The 19,376-nt window shown below is 41.3% G+C and overlaps 1 protein-coding gene across 1 annotated transcript; it reads left to right on the top strand.

The window, feature by feature from the left end:
• The first annotated feature begins 328 nt into the window (after positions 1–328).
• lmln.L (leishmanolysin-like (metallopeptidase M8 family) L homeolog) lies at positions 329–19,165 on the top strand. The gene is made up of 17 exons (XM_018235608.2): positions 329–535; positions 957–1,054; positions 1,913–1,943; positions 3,714–3,796; positions 4,550–4,667; positions 5,289–5,467; positions 5,621–5,726; positions 5,977–6,071; positions 6,633–6,750; positions 8,396–8,503; positions 9,836–9,912; positions 10,104–10,214; positions 10,436–10,568; positions 10,735–10,894; positions 11,253–11,383; positions 14,772–14,982; positions 15,082–19,165. The coding sequence occupies exons 1-17, from the start codon at positions 392–394 to the stop codon at positions 15,180–15,182; spliced, it is 2,004 nt and encodes a 667-aa protein (XP_018091097.1). The 5' UTR covers positions 329–391; the 3' UTR covers positions 15,183–19,165.
• Positions 19,166–19,376: the final 211 nt, after the last annotated feature.

Here is a 19,376-nt window from a genome sequence, read left to right on the forward strand (position 1 = left end):
CTTTTTCAGCCTAAATGGCTGCCCCCATGGCTACACAACAGCCTGTAGATATATACTATAGTAGTCTTTCTGAAGCAAACACATAACATTTACCAGTGCAGTGCAACAGTACATTATATTCTAATTAGCTTAAAATGCTTTTTTTTTGGTGTTACTGTTCCTTTATCTATGCTCTCACTAGTCTCAGTCTCTTTCTCTCTAACACTCCTATTCATCGAAGTATCCGCTCACTTTACCCTCCCACTAGTCACAGTCTATTTCTTTCCCCCTCCATATCGTTTTATTGGTTAGTCACTCTGACTCCGCCCCTTTATGTAACCCGGAAGACGTTTTGGCAGATGGTTTCACTCTGACGTCAGATTACCATGGTGACCAGCTGAATAGGGAAAAGATGGCTGCCGGGCCGGGAGGTGGAGGGCCAATAGATCTTCGGGGTTGCTCGGCCTGGTTGCTCACACTCGGAGCTTTTTTTCTGTTGTCGTTTCGCTATGCAGGAGCCGCTAACTGCAGGCACAGGGCCCCAGCCCCGGATGAGGTAATTGTGGAATGGGAACTATTAGAACCTGCGAAATGGGATTAGTTTTACAGCGGGCGAGTTGTCAGATTCGGAAGGGGTGATGTACAGGGGTCGGCTGCAACAGTCAGGCTTTAGGGTGAAAAAGGGAAAGCATTGAGACATGGGAGAGGGGTCTGTTAAATAGTAGCACAGTCAGAGCCATCTTTACCTCTTGTATTGGTTATGGGTGGATAATGTATATTTATTGTATAAACCCATTTATTGTACAAACCTGTGGAATATGTTGGTGTAATACATACATACATGCTATTGATAATAACAGACTGGATCTAAATAAGAGGGGGAGCAATTATGTGCGGCGGTTGGAGGAAAGGTTCAATTAACCGGTGAATGGGGATTTTCCGATAAATATTCAGGGAGATCTTTTGTCTTTTTGCAGGTGGTGTATAAAGTTCCACAAAAATCCAATCACATATTGAAGAGACACGTTTCCCCGCAACTGAGAGTGAAGACGGTTTATGATAAAAGCATCGAGAGGTAAGTACTGCTCTTTCTTTATTTCTAGATGTGGCATACAGTTAGGGGCAGATTTACCAAGCTCGAGTGAATAATTCGAATGCAAAAATATTGGAATTTCAAAGTATTTTTTTTGGGTACTTCGGCCATCGACTTGGTCGAATTCAATCGAATCGAATGATTCGAAGTAAAAATCATTCGACCATTTGATAATCGAAGTACTGTCTCTTTAAAAAAAATCTTCGACTTCATACTACGCCACTTTTAAACCTACCGAAGTGCAATGTTAGCCTATGGGGACCTTCCAGAGCACTTTTCTACGTTTTTTTGATCGAATAAAAATCATTCGATCAATCGCTTTAAATTGTTCAAATTGTTCGATTTTTATTCGATCGTTCAATCAAAGCTTTTGCGCAAAAAAAAAGCTTCGAGGGTCGAATTCGAGGTTTTTTTGAACCCTCGAAATTCGACCCTTGATAAATCTGCCCCTTACTGTTACTCAATGTTATTATAACACAGAGTAACAGTATTATTGGTATATTATCATGTGAGAGGGGCACAAGAGGGAAAAATTAGAGGAATACAGGGGTTGAAAGAACTCACTGGACAGACCCTCAGATAAGCATTTGCTATTTGACTTTATAAAAATAAATAGTTATGTAATTATCTGTTACTTTGAGGGTTCTGTCATTGAGCTTCTCTTTTCTAGTTGTATCCAGCACCATCTATAACTCAGTCTGTGGGTGATTGGACAACACATGCTCTCCCATGTTACATTGGGTCGCTGCATTGTAGGGATGTGCTGGACTTTGTTTATAGATGCAGTGTAGACTCCACACGGCAGTAATGTTTTAACACGCTTTTCTATGTATCTTGCAGCCTTACCCCCGAAAAGAGAAGACTCGTGAAGGTAAGCGATACCACACCTCCCTCTCATTTAGAATTAATATACATTAAACTCCTGAATTGCCCATAATCTGGCCTTCTTTTTACAAAGTGCTGGGAGAAACTGGCCTGTAACTGTGTGTGGTGGGTGGTTGAGTGTGCTGTGCTTTGATGACCAAGCTTTGTACTTTAAGAAACAGTAACATCAAAAAAATGTATGTTTTAAAGTAATAAGAATATAATGCAGTGTTGCCATGCACTGGTAAAACTTTTGTATTTGCTTCAGAAACACTGCTATTGTTTTATATAAATAAGCTGCTGTGTAGCCATGGGGGCAGCCATTCAAAGGAGAAAAGGCTCCGGTTACACAGCAGATAACAGATAAGCTCTGTAGAACATAATGGTGTTATCTGTTATCCACTATTTAGCCTGTGCCATATAGCCTTTTTTAAATTTCTGCCACTGCTACACAGCAGCTTGTTTATATGAACTATAGTAGTGTTTCTGAAGCAAACAGATAGTTTTACTAGTGCAGGGCAACAGTACATGATATTTTCAATACTTTAAAACACTTAAAAAACGATTTTTTGTTGTTGTTACTGTTCCTGTAATAACCCACTAGGTACTGGATCTTCTCTAGCTGTTGTTAACCAAAGATACATATCTATATGATCTCAGGCAGGAAGGATGGGGCAGAGCTACTTGTGGCAGCTTCCCTTTTTTTCAGTGGGATGTAAAATTCAGTTCATTGTAGGTGTATATTTTTCGGATATTGGGGATGAAAGTACATACTGTGCTTTGACCCTTAGGATAGTGGTACACTGGCCACACTTGGGGGTCCCAGCCTAGAAGCCAAGTAGGTTAAGAATTTAAATCACTGTTTACATTCTCGGTACTCATAGAGACCTGGACTGAAGATCTATGTAATTTGCACCTCATTGTTGCTGAGATTTCATGGTACCCAGGTTCCATACATATCCAATTACAGTTATAAAATATCTGCAAATAAGCAGTAAGGCTAGGGGGGTATAAGAGGTGGGTATTCAGGCTAGGGGGGAATAAGAGGCGGGCAGTCAGGCCGGAGGGAAATAAGGGGTAGAGCAGTCTGTTAGCTGGGGGGAGTTAAAGGAGGAGCAGTCAGCCCAAGGGCCAAAATCTCCAAATGAGACTAGAACAGTTTAACTATAGAGCTATTTGAATTAAAGAAAAAGTAAACCTTTAAAATAAGTGAATGTAAAGTTGAGTAGGGTGCTTTTCTAAGCAATGTACATTTATTATTTTATTTTTTAATTCCAAGATATTAAAGGATACACATACTGTTAACGAGAATTCATTTTGTTACAACCGCACCACCTGCTGGTCATTTTCCGACATTCTGACCACCAAGTAATCAAGGAAGTTGTCAGGAGAAAGAAAGAGGACTGCTCTGATGTTCTTCTGGTTAGGGAAAAAAATTAGAAACCTTTCTCTTTAATTATTATTATTTTATTTTAAAGGTTTACGTATCCATTAAAGATGATATCTGTCAGACAATGATGAGATCTAATTGGATCTCGTTGGCAGTTACAGAATACTTTGCACTGGCACATGATACATTATGTTGTCCGAATGACTTGTCATTTGGATCGCATAGCTGCTGGAAAATGCTGAAGAAGGCAATGTCTGGCACCAATGTGCCTGTATTTACTAATGTTTCTCCTTCAGCATGGGCATGTGCTGGTGACTACATGTACTGTGTGCCATTACCTGAAAGACAAATCTGTGCCTTTACTGCCATCATTTGTGTTTCCCACAGAACCAACTTTTCCCACAAGCAATTTCCTATCTGCAAATGACCTTTCAGGTTCGGAAGCCTAGCAGCTCTATTCTGCTCAGCAGGTAGGTACTGGATACTGACTGAAGCACTTCCATGTCTGTGGTTCATGTATATCTTAATATAACATGTTGCTGATTGTGGTATTATTGTAGTGATGACTGTACCTAATACTTCCAGAGCAGCACAGACCTTTCCTGCTGGCCTTGTGCTTCAAACATACTGCCTATCTAGATTCTGCATTTAAATGTTTGTACCTACATTTTGCATTTACATGTTTTTACCTGCTTTATTTTTGTTTTAATGTACTGAAAAAAAGTATGAACTTCGTATTTTCAAGGGATTTGTCCTATTCTTCTAGGCAAGTGTGTCCCAGTTTAGTCAGGTGGCCATTGAGCACATCAATTTGTTTGTTTATGACATTTTTATTATTGCTCCTGAGCGGCTTGTGTTTGTGGTCACTGTCCTGCTGAAAACTCGACTTTTGGCCAAGTTGTGTTTTGCACCAACCATACTACTTTAACAAGATGCACCTTGCTCATGAAATGCAGCCCTACTGCATGACCACCATACAAAAAGGTGAATGTCCTGCAATGGCCCACGCACAGCCCTAATCTCGATCCCATTGGGATTCTGTTGCATGATTTGAAAGCTGAGATGCACAAGGGACGTTAGACAAACCTGAACAACCTGGAGTAAATGTGCCTTGTAGAATGAGACAAAATCCCTCCTGAACAGTTTGCAAAACTAACTTACTGGTGATTGCTGTCCCAACCAACTCTTTATGCCTCCTTTAAATTAATATTCTACCCCTAAAGGCAATGTGCAACCAATCAGTATCTGAAGAAGAGAGATGATCCCCGTAGATACTGTCATGGCACCTGTTCAGAGTACACACGTTGTGGCCCTGTCATTGTACCAGAAGAACATCTACAGGTACTGCCCTTTAAAGAATCTGCATACAGAGGAACATCTGGTAATGAAAGCTACTAGGTTGTTTGTGTGTTTGATCGTGTGTTACCTGCACTATGGGTTTAGGGAAGAAGTTAGTGGTACTGTAAAATATGTGGGTTTGGGAAGACAGTTAGTGGTACTGTAGGATCTGTTGGTTTCGGGGCATAGTTAGTGGTATCGTAGGATCTGTAGGTTTTATGGATACGCAGTACTTAACAGTAAAATCTTTCAATCATGGGTATGGAAATCAGAGGCAAACAGCAGAATACCTGCTAATCAGTGCTTTATTGTGCGTCCACACAACATGTTTCGGGCAGCAAAAGGCCCTTTTTCAAGTGTTTCACACTTGAAAAAGGGCCTTTTGCTGCCCGAAACATGTTGTGTGGACGCACAATAAAGCACTGATTAGCAGGTATTCTGCTGTTTGCCTCTGATTTCCATACCCATGATTGAAGTACTTTTGTGGTGACTTGACGGAACACCAGAGGGAATCAAGGCTTGCAAATAATGCTTGGCGTTCTGTGTGTTACCCTGTGAGTGATAACAGTAAAATCTGCAGAGAAGCTTTTTCCTCCTTATTCACAGTAGATTTTTCTCCCCCAGCAATGCATGGTGTGTAGTGAAGCCCAGTGGCACTGTGGCCCTTCAGGAGCCTCAGATGGCAGAGGAATTCAGGATACTGACTTTGTACTGTATGTCAGTGCAATGACCACTGAGAGATGCAGCCAGGAGAACATTGTGGCGTATGCTGCTTACTGCCAGCTGGAGTCTGAAATGGACAGGTTGGTTCATGGATTCTTGGGTAGATATGGGGTCCCCGTGGGACAATAAACTAAAGAGACACCTCCACCCCTACTGATTATACTGTGCACATATGATTTTGATTTCCTGTGACTTCTGTAAATGACCTGCTGTACTGTTTTCTCCATTAACAGGCCCATAGCTGGTTATGCCAACTTATGCCCAAACATGATTTCCACCCATCCCCAGGAATTTGTGGGCATGCTATCCACAGTTAAACATGAGATCATCCATGCCTTGGTAAGTGACAAGTGTCGCATCTGTGGGTAATATTGAAAAAAAGCACTGGAGCACACATAATCCCTAGAATGGGGTACCACAATGCAAATATGCAGAGCTACTTTTCATACTTACATCTGTTGGTAAAACAGGAGAAACACTGGGCACAAAGTACAATGCACAGCGAGACATCACTACAGTGTATTTCTATATCAATATTTACCAAATGTTTTATTAGATAAGATCTCTGAATAACTGTCTGTTCCCAAAGGGGTTTTCTGCTGGGCTCTTTGCCTTTTACTATGATGATGATGGGATGCCGCTGACAAAGAGATACATCAATGGCCTCCCATTCTTCAATGAGAGGTAAGTCCACAGGCAGTTCCAGTTAAAGGTTATATGGATGGAAATGTAGTGGCCAGGCTGAGGTGGGTAAAGAGCTATATTCTTGTTAGATACAAGACCTCGTATTTTCTGGACTCCGTGTTGCCAGCTGGGGGGCACTTGAAGCAGATCAGCCAAAACAAGAGGATAGGAGCAGAGAGTTTTAGTGCTGACAGATTTTGTGCAAGCAATACAGAGATGTGCAACCATTATGTGTTTGTCATTTTAATCTTGAGTCAGTCTCACTGGGAGCCTCTGCCATACTTAAGAGTTACAGCACACTCTGCACTAGTGGTGCTCTTCCCCATTTCACTTGCTCCATTGCTAAAGTTTTCAGAGCAGAGTAGGAGGGGGGTGGGGCGGAAGAGGGGCACCATTCTTCAGGAATGGTGCTGCCACCAGCCCACTAAATAGTGACTGTCTTTGGCATCTTATAGCAGCCCCTCTGGCATTTGCCAAAACCCACAGATTGCCAGTCCAGGCCTGCTATTGCTGTTAATGCTGCTATTGCTGTTAATGCTGCTATTGCTGTTAATCTCACAGCCGTGGATTCTACCAGTGGAGTGACAAAGTGGTTAGGATGGTACAGAGAGTTTGGGACGTTCGTGGCCAGAAAACTCTTCACCACAATGTTTTTCTCCTGGTCACACCCAGAGTTACAGTGAGTAGTTCTCATCAAACTTTTTAAGAACCCAACACACAGTAAGTAAATATACTCTGTTTGCGGTGTTTATTCTGTTGTAATTGAATTAGTAATATTGGGGTATAGTTTGTTTACTGTGTATTTGTGTTGGATGGTGCTGCCATAATGTACGTTCCTTTATTGTTTAGCTGTATTTACTGTATATGTATGGGTGGGCCTTATTGCCTATCTTGTCCAAGGTATTTTACTTTGCATTCAAATTAGTTAATTTAAAGGTGTCTGAGTAACTAGACACACCAACAAGATACTGATTTCTTGGCTACAGGTAAAGGGATTTTATACATCAATTGGGAGTCCACATCTGATTTCCAACTTAGTTAAGCCTAAGGGACTTGCCCCAGTTCTCAGGCAATTATATGCAAAAGATTCCTTTATCAAAAGATAACTGTCCCGAGGTTTTTTTCATTAAAAAAATATCATTTTTTTTAGATTAGCATTAAAACTCAGATACATACTGACCCCACCAGGCCCACCTTACGCGTTTCGCACCCTCCGGCGCTAAAGCTGGCCATAGATGCAAAGATCCGATCGTACGAATCATCGTACGATCGGATTTTCCCATCTCCCGACCCGCCACTAACCATTCAGATCAAAGTCTTACCAGTCAGATCAAATAAAGAACAGATCAGCAATGTTCTGCCCCTGACAGCAATCGTACGATATCTATGTCCAACCAAAGCTAGTGACAGTCTCCCACTGAAAATCGTACGATCGGCAATACATGCAGAGATATTATCGGCAGCCGACAGAAATTTTCTAACCTGTCCAATCGACCAAACGACCGATCTCCGCCAGACGAAAAATGTCGGGACTCTCCACACACGGTCTGAAAATCGTACGAATCCTCGATTCGTACGATCAGATCTTTGCGTCTATGGCCAGCTTTAGTCATAGGTGTATCTGATATACCTATGACTAAGCGCCAGAGGGTGCGAAACGCGTAAGGTGGGCCTGGTGGGTAAAGGGAACCTGTTGGCACCCAGCAATGCATATAGACCATATTGGTGTAGATTCGTTTTACACATTAATTACTTTCTGGCTAGTACAAGGGTTGTCCAAATTCTATGGTACAATGGGCTGGAATTTTTTCTATGTGGTGTAGGGCCGATAATGGAAGTGAGTCTCGACTATGCCCAGGTTTTAAACCATGCCCACTTCAAGCCAAGGCCTTGTCACCACACCTGCCTTTAAGGCCAAACTGCACAAAACTGACCAGCCAACGTTAAATGGCAAAGCAAAATCCAGCATCAAATGGCACTGACTGGTGAACATTAAATGACAAAGTAACGTCCAGCATCATATTGCACTGATCAACTATTGTTAAATGACACAGTTACATCATATTACATTGATCACTCAACATTTAATTGCAAAGTAGCATCCATCATTAAATGGCAGAGTAACCTACAGCATCAGCGACCTCCATAAAACAATAGCACAGCAGCTCACAGCTGTACATTAAAACACCTTCAATTTTTTTCACAATGAAAATTTCTTTCCCTCTGCCACAGCACACATAGTTGGACAACACGGGGCTACTAAATAATTTTTCTCTATGTGGCTTGATGGCTTACACAGAATTGTGATGTGTTTGTTTGCCCAGGAGGAAGCACGGAGGCACTTTGACTGCCCTGTTCTGGAGGGTATGGAGCTAGAGAACCAAGGTGGCATTGGCACAGAACTGAACCACTGGGAGAAACGCTTATTGGAGGTCAGTCAACTTTTCTCAGAAGACAGAAACCCCTGCAGATCATGTGTGGCCTTTATGCATCATAATTGTGTGGCTTTTTCTTTTTTTAAAGTTTTTATTTTAAATATTTACAAAACCAATAGAAAACAGAAGAAGAAGAAAAAATGTAGAGAGGGGAGGTGAGACAGAGGTACAAGTTAGTCATATACATTATACTGTATGAGTTTAGATGCACTTAAACAGTTTGGATATTTAGCCAGGTACCCCAAATAGCTTCAAATTTTCCTGGGCAACCTCTAGCCAGATAAGTCAGTTTCTGGTTTGAGAGAGAGTCATTTATCAGTTTTTGCCAATATTGTATTGAAGGGGGGTTGAAGGATTTCCAATGCATTAATATCGCTTTTTTTTGGCTTTTTCAAAGACTTTGTTCTTGTCCGTTTACTCAGTGGCACAATGTTCAACTTGCCATTGGCCATAAAGAGATAATTGGGGCGCCAAATCTGGTTAGGGTGAGAAGGGCTGAAAGGAGCCAAAAAGCCCTTAGCTAGCAATTATATGCAAAGTGATGCCTTCTGGAAAAATCTACTTGACTCATGCCATACACACAGCACTGCCTAGATACCAAAAATTAGAGTTTTAATTCTCCCATAAGGAATCATGGGCGGAGACATGCAAATCACTCCTTTGTGTCCCTTTGGCAAACTATGCATCCAGAACTGCTGGTTTATAGCACAGATACAGCCTAATGGTTCAGAGCTATATATCCAAACTTGCAGACAGCCTGTTTCGATCTTGATCGAGATACTGAAACCAAAAATGAAACCTTTTTTTTTTTTTTTACAGTTATCATGATATCGCATGCTACTTGTAATGTTGGCATAAAAGTATTTGCCTGATGCTTTTACATTACCCATCTGATCCCCCATATTCCTCTATGATCGGGCTGCCATATTTGTGTAGCTTTAGTCCATTAGCATTAGAATCTCTAACTGACGGGCTAAGAAGGGACAGTCAGGTTATCAAAACAGGCAGGTTGAGGAACTTCAAGTAACAATTACTTACAAAATCAGATCTTTTGAAAAGTAGTTTTTTAGTGTCAGTATCACTTTAATGTGATAAGACTCCAGCAGGAGAAGGGATACTGAGATACATTTGGATTGCTGGGGTTGCAAGGTGCTATGTGTATTATGCCAAGGTTTAGGTATTTACTCTTCATTCAGTGCTCTCTGTACCCAGCCAATCCCACCTTCCAGAAAATCAGTGTGACCATATGATTGGTATATTCCCTCTGGACTGTATTATATTAATGCTTGCCCTCTTGGCATGTTTAATAATGAGTGTTATTTCTCACAGAATGAAGCAATGACTGGGTCTCACACACAGAACAGGGTGTTCTCCAGAATAACGTTGGCACTAATGGAAGACACAGGGTAAGATGTGGTTGGTTTATTTGCCAGGAAAGGTTCTAGTGTGCTCTGTTGTACCAGCCCCTGTACCCTCTGCATTTGAATTTACTGTAAGAGTCGAGTTGTGTAGAAGTGCTTACAGGGTGCCCTGCATGGTCAGTGTCTGATTGGGTGGCCAACTGAGTGGGAGAATGATATTGATGTCTATATTCCAGGTGGTACAGAGCCAATTACAGTATGGCTGAAAGACTCGACTGGGGCCGTGGGAAAGGCTGTGATTTTGCCATGAAAAGCTGCAAATATTGGATTGACAAACTCAAGAAAGAGTATGTTTCTTTGTGTCCGTGTGTGCATGTCATTTGGGCATATTTATTAACATTGAAGAAACCACTGGTTCAGGTGACTGTTCAAATCTTATTGCTGATTGGTTGCTATGGGGAACATCACTGGTGAAGTTTGTCTCCAGTGTTACCCCAGAGTGTTGGTGTATGTCAATGTGTCTCTCTATGTCAACTGTGTGTTTGCCTGCCCTTTAATCTTTGTGCAGGAACCAGAATTTGAGTCCATTTTGTGACACTGTGCGGAGCAACCCCCTACAACTCACCTGCAGGCAGGACCAGAAGGCTGTGGCCATATGTAACCTGCAGAGGTTTTCCACCCCATTACCCCAAGAATACCAGGTAATATAATCCAAGAGTGCCCCTGTCATACAGCAGTAGTGGTTACCCAAGGGTCTTTCTAGGGTTACATCCACCCTTCACAAATTTCCATTCTGTACAGTGACCTCACTGCTACAAGCTGCTCGATAGCTGTGCTACTTAGCTGACTGTTTGCTATTATTTGCAGTACTTTGATCATATCCCTGGGGTGTTGACAGACGACTTGCCTTTCTATGGTGGGGCTGTGGAAATTGCAGACTTTTGCCCCTTTGCACAGGAGTTCCGCTGGCATCAAAGTGGGGAGTTTCAACGCAGCTCCGACTGCAGAGCATCTGAGAACCAACCAGGTGGGATATAAATTATTCAATGCCTCGTTGTTCTGCCTTTATTTTCTCTTGCACTTATCATTCTTCACCAGAAATATCTTCTTGGATAAAACATTTGTGAAAGATAGAGTGCTTGAGAGGTTTTGCTTATAAAAAAAACTAAATGGACAAATGGTTGGTCCTGTAAAGGGCAAGTAAACCCAGTTGCTTGTCTGTAAGCTCAAAAGTCACACTACCTGGCTGGATCTTCAACTGACATGAGAGTTTTAGTGCGATTATCACTTCAGGGAATGTTGTGTCTGATGTTTGCACATGCGTTTGCTCCATCTGGGACATTTCAGATAATTTCAACTCACGACTAAATTTATATTTATTTCAGCCTCCTCTAAGAATTACGGTGCTGAAAGCTATGGGCCGGAGTCTGCATGCCTGGAGCAGAGATCTGCCTTTGTAATGGAGCAATGCATGAAAAGGATGAGTTATCCAGATTGGGGAAGCGGCTGTTACCAGGTACTTATTTAGGATTTTTTTTCAATGCAAATTATTTGGGATTTTTTTCAATGCAAATTTCACAAAAAAATGTACAGTATCATTATAGGAAATCATCGGGGCTAATAACGTATATTTGCTTGCAACCAACATTCCACTAAATACAATATACAAAGAATTGCTGTGCTCTGTGTGCTAAGGCTCAGAAGGTTAGACTAGCACTATAGCTAGACTCTTTGGTTTGCTTCAGCAGTAATGCTGTTCTGTACATCCAAGAGAGATGTTTGGGTTCTTATAGCATTCTAAAGTGTTGTATGACTTTAGAGCCCAGTGGGAAAGCTGTATGGCTATGGATACAGATAAATGGGGCCTGTTGGCACCCAGCAATGCATATAGACCATATTGTTGTATGTATTTTACACATTATTTTCCTGTTGGCTAGTGAATTATTTCTCTTTTTGTTGTTTGATGGCTTACACAGTAGTGTGTCAGTTTTGGATTCGGCCAAATCCAAGTGCCTGGCTGAACCGAATCCAAAAAAATCACATGGCTTTTCGTCACATAAACAATTCCAAATTTTTTTTTAGCCGCACTGTTTTCTTTCACCCTCATTTCCCTATTTTACAAATATAAATTGGAGTTGTGAGGAAGGAGAGAGATGTATCTACTGTATATGTATATACAGTATACTGTAGATGTATACACATATAGATATACATATATATATATATATGTATATATATATAGATATACAGTTAGGTCCATAAATAATTGGACAGACAACTTTTTTGCTAATTTTGGTTCTGTACATTACCACAATGAATTTTAAATGAAACAACTCGGATGCAGTTGAACTGTAGACTTTCAGCTTTAATTCAGTGGGTTGAACAGATTGCATAAAAATGTGAGGAACTAAAGCCTTTGTTTTAAAAAATCGCTTCATTTCAGGGGCTCAAAAGTAATTGGACAAATTAAAAAACTGAAAATAAAATGTTCATTTCTAATACTTGGTTGAAAACCCCTTTGCTGGCAATGACAGCCTGAAGTCTTGAACTCATGGACATCACCAGATTCTGCGTTTCCTCCTTTTTAATGCTCTGCCTGGACTTTACTGCAGCGGATTTCAGTTGCTGTTTGTTTGTGGGCCTTTCTGTCCGAAGTTTAGTCTTTAACAAGTGAAATGCAGCTCAATTGGGTTCAGATCAGGTGACTGACTTTGCCATTCAAGTATATTCCACTTCTTTGCTTTAATAAACTCCTGGGTTGCTTTGGCTGTATGTTTTGGGTCATTGTCTATCTGTATTATGAAAAGCCTCCCAATCTGCATTTAGCTGGATTTGAGCAGACAGTTTCTCTGAACACCTCAGAATTCATTCGGCTGCTTCTGTCCTGTGTCACATCATGGATAAACACTAGTGTCCCAGTGCCACTGGCAGCCATGCACACCCAAGTCATCACACTGCCTCCGCCATGTTTTACAGATGATGTGATATGTTTTGGATCATGAGCTGTTCCACGCCTTCTCCATACTTTTTCTTGCCATCATTCTGGTAGAGGTTGATCTTGGTTTCATCTGTCCAAAAAATGTTTTTCTAGAGCTGTGCTGGCTTTTTTAGATGTTTGTTCAGCAAAGTCCAATCTAGCCTTTCTATTCTTAATGCTTATGATTGGCTTTCACCTTGCCGTGCACCCTCTGTATTTACTTTCATGCAGTCTTCTCTTTATGGTAGACTTGGATATCGATACACCTACCTCCTGGAGAGTGTTGTTCACTTGTTTGGCTGTTTCTCTTCACCATGGAAATGATTCTGCAATCATCCACCACTGTTGTCTTCCGTGGACGTCCAGGTGTTTTTGCGCTGCTGAGTTCACCAGTGCTTTTCTTCTTTCTCAGGATGTACCAAACTGTAGATTTTGCCACTGGGAATATTGTAGCAATTTCTCGGATGGGTTTTTTCTGTTTTTGCAGCTTTAGGGTAACATCACACTGTGAGATTCTGGGAGATTTAGTCACCTGGTGACTAATCGCCTCTTTTTTGTGGCTTCAAATCTCCCTGGACTTCTTCCACCTGCTAGAATAATAAAAACGCCTGTGGCATGGCACTTGCGCCGATTTGTTTTCCAATGTCACCCGAAGTTTCCTCGTGAGGCAACTTTGGGCTACTTCGGAAAACAAAGCGCCGCTGAAGGCGGGGGAAGCAGTTCGGGAGACTAAATCTCCCCGAATCTCCAGGTGTGACCTTGCCTAAGGATGGTTTGTTTCACCTGCATGGAGAGCTCCTTTGACCGCATGTTGTCTGTTCACAGCAAATTCTTCCACATACAAGTACCCCCCTCAAATCAACTCCAGGGCTTTTATCTGCTTCATTGATAATGACATAACGAAGGAATTGCCCACACCTGCCCATGAAATAGCCTTTGAGTCAATTGTCCAATTACTTTTGAGCCCCTGAAGTGAAGTGATTGTGTTAAAAAAAAGGTTTAGTTCCTCACATTTTTATACAATCTTTTTGTTTAACTCACTGAATTAAAGCTGAAAGTCTGCAGTTCAACTGCATCTGAGTTGTTTCATTTAAAATTCATTGTGGTAATGTACAGAACCAAAATTAGAACAAAAAGTTGTCTCTGTACAAATATTTATGGACCTAACTGTAGATATATATAGATATACAAATCCAAAAGGTGCACACCATTGACAGTGGAACAACCTGGGTACCTGCAAATGTTATACAATATTGGAAGAGAGGTATCAAAAATGTAAATGTATTGATTTTTCATATATAAATTCTGTGAGTGGTGCATACCTCTCTTACACTATTGTATAGTGATATAGATAGATCGTTCAGATTTGTTTCCCTTGGTAATCTCCACATCTGGGCACACGGATAATGCTCAAACTCAGAAGATAAGGTTTAATGGCATGGTGCACCAAAATGCAGATTAGCAATACAGCTATCGCAGAGGTCCGAACAAAGATTCTCTGTCTCTGTTTGACATATATTTTTATATCCGGATCATTCGCATTTTTTTATTACGTATCACACTTCAAATAACTTTCATAGGTTAATTAATTACATGAACATATGCTGATTACATTTCATTGGTTTTTTATACACACCGTCATCTGTTAAGAGGCAGATGTCAAACTGTCCAGTTAAGCCACTTCTTCTTTTCTTATATATATTTAGATGTTAATCATAAAAAATTTCCTAGGTGCTTTTCTTTTCTCCCTGTCAGTGTTTTCAATTCCTATTTTCTCCTCACTTGCAAGCATATTATTATAATATTTGTAACAGCAAGCATTAGCTTAACCTTTTATAAGCTGGTGCAGATATCTTGACCTGACTTTGAGGCCTACTAAATTACTTTTGATCTTCACAATATATAAATATGTACTTTTCTCCTGCAGGTCAGTTGCACTGAGGATGGCCTCCAAGTCTGGGTTCATGATACCCCATATCTATGCACCAAATCAGGCCAGATACTCCATGTCCATGTCCAGATGAATTCCTGGCTCTATGAGGGGAACCTGGTTTGTCCATCCTGCACAGCCTTTTGCGATATGTGCCCACCTGAGCGAGACCCCCCTCTAGATAACAGAACCAGAGCCGTTCCTTTGGGTGAGTTGATGTTTAGCTGGTAACGTTACTGTTATTTACCTGAGCCAGAGCCAGTTTCTATGAGTATGAGACCCATAAATTTTCACTTTCCTCTTTCAGATCTCTGCTCTCACTCTCCAAACCTGGTGGTTACCCTGTGGCTCTTGACACTCAATTTACTCCCAGTGCTGGCCGGTTTCTTCCTCTGTGTCTATAACTAGCCACGGAGCTGTTGGCGGAACTAGCCACGCAGGAGATTGGCTCGCTCTGGATCAGAGCTTCACTCTGTGTCTGTGACACTGGCCGCACCTTACTCTGCCATCAGAGTGAATAAAGATCTGCCCGATACTGACAGGCTAAGGGAATATTTTGCACAGGGACTCTGTTACTTGTTCCCTGCCTAGCATTGAGTGTCTGGCTGCACAGCACATACTGTATCCTGATTTGAGTAGTGGGTACATGGCTGCATGGTACAGAGATTTGGGCAGAGGGTGCCTAACTGCTTGCTACATAGCCAGATTTGGGTTTATTAGACAAAGTATTTATAGAGAGTAATATGTCCTTGTCAGTGATGTGATCTTGTTTTTCCCTGCAAACTGTGACTTTATTTGTCTTTTATTTACCTGTAGTTTTACATAAAAACTGAGACTGGCTGGATAGATCTTGGGTGGTGAGGGCACTAAATCCCCACCCCAAAATAGTAAATATATTTAGATGCGTATTTCTCCTATCCCCCAGATATCCATACATTGCTGCTACCTCCTTGCACTTGGGGGCTGCACGCCCATACCATACAACACAGAGTATATTTAGATATGTATTTCTATACGTATATTATATATACTTTTTAAACCATTTCACTGAAGGCTGGGACAGATCCCTCTTCTCCTCTCTCTTTCTTATTGTAGGGTATATTGCTTTTATCTTGCTGAATAGGAGGATAGTATATTCATAGAGGATACTAATCTTCTGCGGTCACAGTAGGAACTTAGTGCAATATTATCCCTGATTAATCTCTGCTTTGGCCTAAATATGTACGAGCCTTTGGGGAATGTTTCCCCAACATGGAATTGGGGTGCCTGGTTCCTTAAACCAGAGTGCAGTGTTTGCCCTTTAATTTATTTAAGTAGGCCCCTTTATTTAGTGAGTGCTGTAGTGTTTGTAAAGTATGCTCTACGTTACTATATGTGATGTGAGTGGAGAGACAATGTCACACACATGTTGGGATTGCACAGGGTACCCAATATGGCTGACTGTGTTACCTTTAATAAGTAATATTCCAAAGAAGGGCGAGTTCTCGACATGCATTGTCTGTGAGTGACAGGGGGGACACTTGCTTTTTGTCATGAGCCAAAATAGTGTTAAACATCCTCCCTTTCTCTTTATGTTCCCATTTTGTAATTGTGTAATATAAATATTAGGGAGGCAGCATTTGTTATCTCTCCATTGTGTTACAGTCCCCTTACAATCAAGCAGCAGGGTTAGATATGAAATATGTGATGCCCAGTCTGCACATGTGTATTTGTTTACACATGCATTTCTGCTCCGAGTGCACTGACGTGGGGATTAGTATTGTGAGACACTGAATTCACTGTTTCAGGTTCCTGACCTTTCCTCTAGTGTAACGGGCATCTCCCCATCAGATAATAAAGGCTGAATAGTTTATGTGGGTGCAGTCTGTACATTTGGTACCAGGGGGGCAGGGATTCAGGGACATGTCCTCTGCAAATATTGACTCCATTACCTAGAAAAGGATTCTGGGTAATGACGCTTGCACTGCAAAGGATTCTGGCAATAATTCCATTGCTTGGCTAAGTATTCTGGACAATTCTTCCATAACACAGCAATGAATTCTGGACCGAGGATCCCCAGAGCTGCGCACTCTTACTGCATAGGGGTCAACGTTTCCTTCATCCTATCATGGTATAGTCCATGTGGTGCTGCCATATTGTTTGTGAGAAATGGAGAGTGTTTAGCCCATTGTCTCCTTTGGAATGCCAGTATGCTGGGTGCTGTTTCCTTTTTGCTTATTGTGGATGTTTAGGGGCGTTACAGCTAGGTGGGGTGGGATTATTACTGCAGAACACAGGACTGCAAAGTATCTGTTGCTACCTCAGGGTTCATTGCCTCAAACAGTTGTGGTACCAGTACATAGATGTATAGATGTATATGCTCCGTATATGCCCAGTGTGCCAAGTTATATGTTTTCCTTTAAGCGCATGCTCTGTCCACTTAGCCCTATCTGCTTTCTGCCTATGCAGAAAGAATTAGAAGGTTTAGGGCACGTGCAGAGCAGACCAAATATTTTAGTTAAAGGGGAGCTAAAGTCATGTTTTTTAAAGCATATATAGGTTTCCATCACTAAATAAAACAATTTTGTAATGTATGTCTGTTGAAACTGTTGTACCTGTTTTGAGTTACATGCAATTTTTTTCTGCAGCTTTCTCTTCTCAGTCTTGTTTGCGATCTCCTTTGAAGTTCAGGGAACGCTGGCCATATTACTGCCTGATGCTCTGAGGTCACAGTCATTACTCAACATATATATATATATATGTGTAAAGGTTAAACCACCCTTGAGCTTCATCTAGCAGTTAAGCATCAGAGGGGCAGCCCATCAATCACTGGCAAGCAGGATGGCCAGCAGCTGCTGAACTTTGAAGGCTATTGAGAAGAGAAAGTCGCCACAGAAACAATCACGTGTATCTTGAAGCATGTACAATATTTTTTATAGACATACATATAAAATTGTTTTATTCATGGAAATGGACCTATATACAGTATGCATTTTAAAAATTGAATTAAGATCCCCTTTAAAAAAAAAATAGAAAAATATTTTCTGGTTTTTTTTAACATTAATTTTTAGTGTGATCTGAGTGTGGTTTCCAATGTGCCCTAATCCTTCTATTTCTTTCTGCACAAATTGTCCGCTCCCCTGAGCTCTGGGGCTGCAGCACCTGGGCCACCGTTCTACATTGGTTAGTTTTCCATAAGAAGTAGATGTATTTATGGTTATATTTGTATTTGGGATGGTTGCATTCTGCCTATGCCAGCTACATTCAGGTCTTACATGACTGTGCCAAGACCGAAATAATGTGACATTAAAGCTATGGGGGCAAATGTATGTGGATTTTTTTTTTTTACATATGGCGCAATGTTTTTTATTTTTGTGTTTCAAATGTGAATATGCAAATAAGGGTTTGGGTTCAATTCTGTATTCGGCCAAATTGCTTGTGGACAATTAGATGGCGGCTTCAGCGAGGTTTGTAACCAGTGTTGCCACCAGTTTGGTAACTACAGTAGCCTCTTTGGCTACTTGAAGGGCCAGTATCGTACCCAGCATTGCCAGTGCAAACATTTCTGAGCCACTTCTCATTAGGTTGTATAATATATTGTGTGTCATTGACCTATGTTTTGTCATGACCAAATGCCATTCTAAGGGCATTTGATATTTAGTTTTTATCTTTCGTGTGAGGCTAAAACTAAGAATTAAGAACCACTTCTTGCGTTTATGTTTGAGTGTGTAATGAGACTGTACTATGCTGTAGAACTGCGATATGACTCTGATCTTACCTGGCACTTACCATTCTGGGTCCTGCTTGCCAGGTGACACCCATGCAAACTAGTAACCTGATCACTGGGTGCCACCCAGGGCCACTGCCTTACCACCAGGGGAGAGGACAGACAGTGACCCAGAAGGTAACCCAGCTGGGAGAAGGGGATTACATTTAAATTGTGAGATAGGTACAGTACATTCATGATGTTAGCCATCCACTTAGATTGTAAGCTTGGTGGGGCAGTGAGCACCTTCCTCCTATGTAGCACTGAATATGTGTAATTGTGTATATTTATTTATTTGTCGTGTTTGTCCCCCTGTCTGTAGTTATAATGTAATTTTGTACAGCGCTATGTATGCAAGTGGCGCCAACAATAACGATATAAAGATATACCAACATACTAAATGCGCAGAACCCGATCCCTGTCTGGATCATTAACCTGCCCCCCCCCCCCAAGCCATTTTATGTGCAGCTTATTTATACGTGCGACTGCATGGGGGCAGAGCTTCATGTTTACATTGATCAACCCCTTCCCTGCCATAAGTAGTAGAGGAAGGGGCTTGAGATTTTATCTGTATATTGTGGAATATCAGGAAACAGATTTTTCCAGAGGTGACTGACCATGTGCAATAAAGTATCATTGGATAAAATGATGTGTATTTATTAATAGACAATCGGAAAATCCCAGAGGTCAAATTTGTTTTGCAAGTTGGGGTCCCTAATATTATGAGACGCCTGAGGGATGTTTACCCTGCAGCCTTCCAGCTGTCCCCAAATACCTTCTGTCCTAGGCTAAAGGTGGCCATACACAGGCAGATAAAGCTGCCGATATCGGTCGTTTGGGCCAATTTAACAACTTAT

This window comes from Xenopus laevis, chromosome 9_10L, assembly GCF_017654675.1.
Source record: "Xenopus laevis strain J_2021 chromosome 9_10L, Xenopus_laevis_v10.1, whole genome shotgun sequence".
In the NCBI taxonomy this organism is placed as follows: Eukaryota; Metazoa; Chordata; class Amphibia; order Anura; family Pipidae; genus Xenopus; species Xenopus laevis.